Below are 1,581 nucleotides of genomic sequence, written 5' to 3'. Positions count from 1 at the left end.
AGAACAATCAAATAATTGTAATATAATGATGCTGTCTCTTGTGCACTCTTCAAATTTCCGTTTAAACAAGGGGGTCGATTACGAGACCTGAATTTGCCTGATCACGAGCCAAATAGAGATGGGAAATGTGACACTAATCAATGCTGCTGATAACACTAACAAAATCCAAGTGAACGTTGATATTAAAAATGTATCGGAATCTGAGCCTGACTCAATAGAGCAAGTATCATGAATATTGGAAATGTACGACACTTGATTCAATTTAGGGCGCTCTTTCGTCATTCCGTAACAAGGTGTACTCGTATCGATGATCTGGCTTTGAAGCATTGTTCCATACGGGTTCCTAAAGCACCTGCAGTACAAGTGGCCGTTCCTTCCGCCATCTAATAATAGAGCATTACTTACTTGAACCTGCTTCACCACCATAAAAATGGAAATGGGAAGAGTGACAATGACCAGGATGATGGACACCACCAACAACAAGGTGGACAGACATTTGCTGCAGCCCCCTTCCTCATTGTCGCCACTTCCAACTTGATAGCCGCGTCCGGGCTCAATCGCGGCTGGTACCCGACCCTCTTCAATGGCAATCGAATCGGCACTCTTGGTCGACATAGTGACAACGTGGATGGTGCTAAATTCTAAACTTCTTCACCTTCTTGCTCTGCGTTCACTTCAAATGTCAAGTACTTATTAAGCCTTATGGTATCAGGCACCTGAAATAAGACTGCAACAGAATGATTCACGTACAAAGACTTCACGTCAGTCCGTGAGATAAGACTTGTTGCTCCATCTCACCAGGCAATTGGAGTGACGCAAGCCTTTGTTGTTGGCGTGATGGGACCCTTCGGTGGGCTTGTCGGGTGCAGAATAGTCCGACGAGAGAATTTCACTTGAGTCCGACAAATGAGTGCAAGTGTACCGTACTTTAAGATGAGTTTTTTAGTGGGAGAGCGGATTCAATATATTCTGTATATGTTCAGTAAGAGAGCTCGCGCTGATCGATTGCGCCAAGTCGTGATCATTTGTTGCTGGGAATTTGATGCATGATTCATGGTACAAAGTGGACATCTAGAAAAGGTTGCTAATTCTCGTACGTTCGGATTATCAGTAAAGGGAGTCTCCTTCGGAAGGTAACCATCAGGGCTGTCCAAAAGATAAAAATGCAGTATGATACAATCCCTCCGAATCATTTCCCTATTGAGTTGTCAAATTCTGGCTTGCTTGAGATTTTCGTAATAGGGATATGTACGCTTTTCTCACGGAACCTCTATTTTTTCTTCTTTTTGCCGGGTCGTACATTCCTGCAAAACTTGAAGGAAAATTGACAGAGAAGTCCCCTCTTTAGATACAACTGTAGCAATATGGCCAACATTGATAATAAGATTACTGTAACATGTGGATAAGACGATTACTGTTGTGCCGTAGGAGTATCTCCGTCACTTTGAGCAAAGAGGTTTCTTTTGTCTTTTGTGTCTGTTTTGGCAATTTTCAACTGAACTTGAACAGGTGGATGAATGAATGTAGTACACCCCAGACCAAATAAGAGGAAAAAGTAGGCGGAATAAGGTTCGGTGAGAC

The 1,581-nt window shown here is 42.9% G+C and overlaps 1 protein-coding gene across 1 annotated transcript in view; it reads right to left on the bottom strand.

The window, feature by feature from the left end:
* LOC131881326 (band 7 protein AGAP004871-like) overlaps positions 1-735 on the bottom strand; it is a 1,791-nt gene extending 1,056 nt beyond the window's left edge. The window contains exon 1 of the mRNA XM_059228163.1: positions 406-735. Coding sequence (XP_059084146.1) covers positions 406-615 — 210 coding nt within the window. The 5' untranslated portion in view covers positions 616-735. The remainder of the gene's footprint in view (positions 1-405) is intronic.
* Between the last annotated feature and the right edge of the window lie 846 nt (positions 736-1,581).

Source organism: Tigriopus californicus, chromosome 5, assembly GCF_007210705.1.
Source record: "Tigriopus californicus strain San Diego chromosome 5, Tcal_SD_v2.1, whole genome shotgun sequence".
Taxonomy (NCBI): Eukaryota; Metazoa; Arthropoda; class Copepoda; order Harpacticoida; family Harpacticidae; genus Tigriopus; species Tigriopus californicus.
Note: the sequence above shows the minus strand (reverse complement) of the source record. Positions and strands in the feature narration are given on the sequence as shown.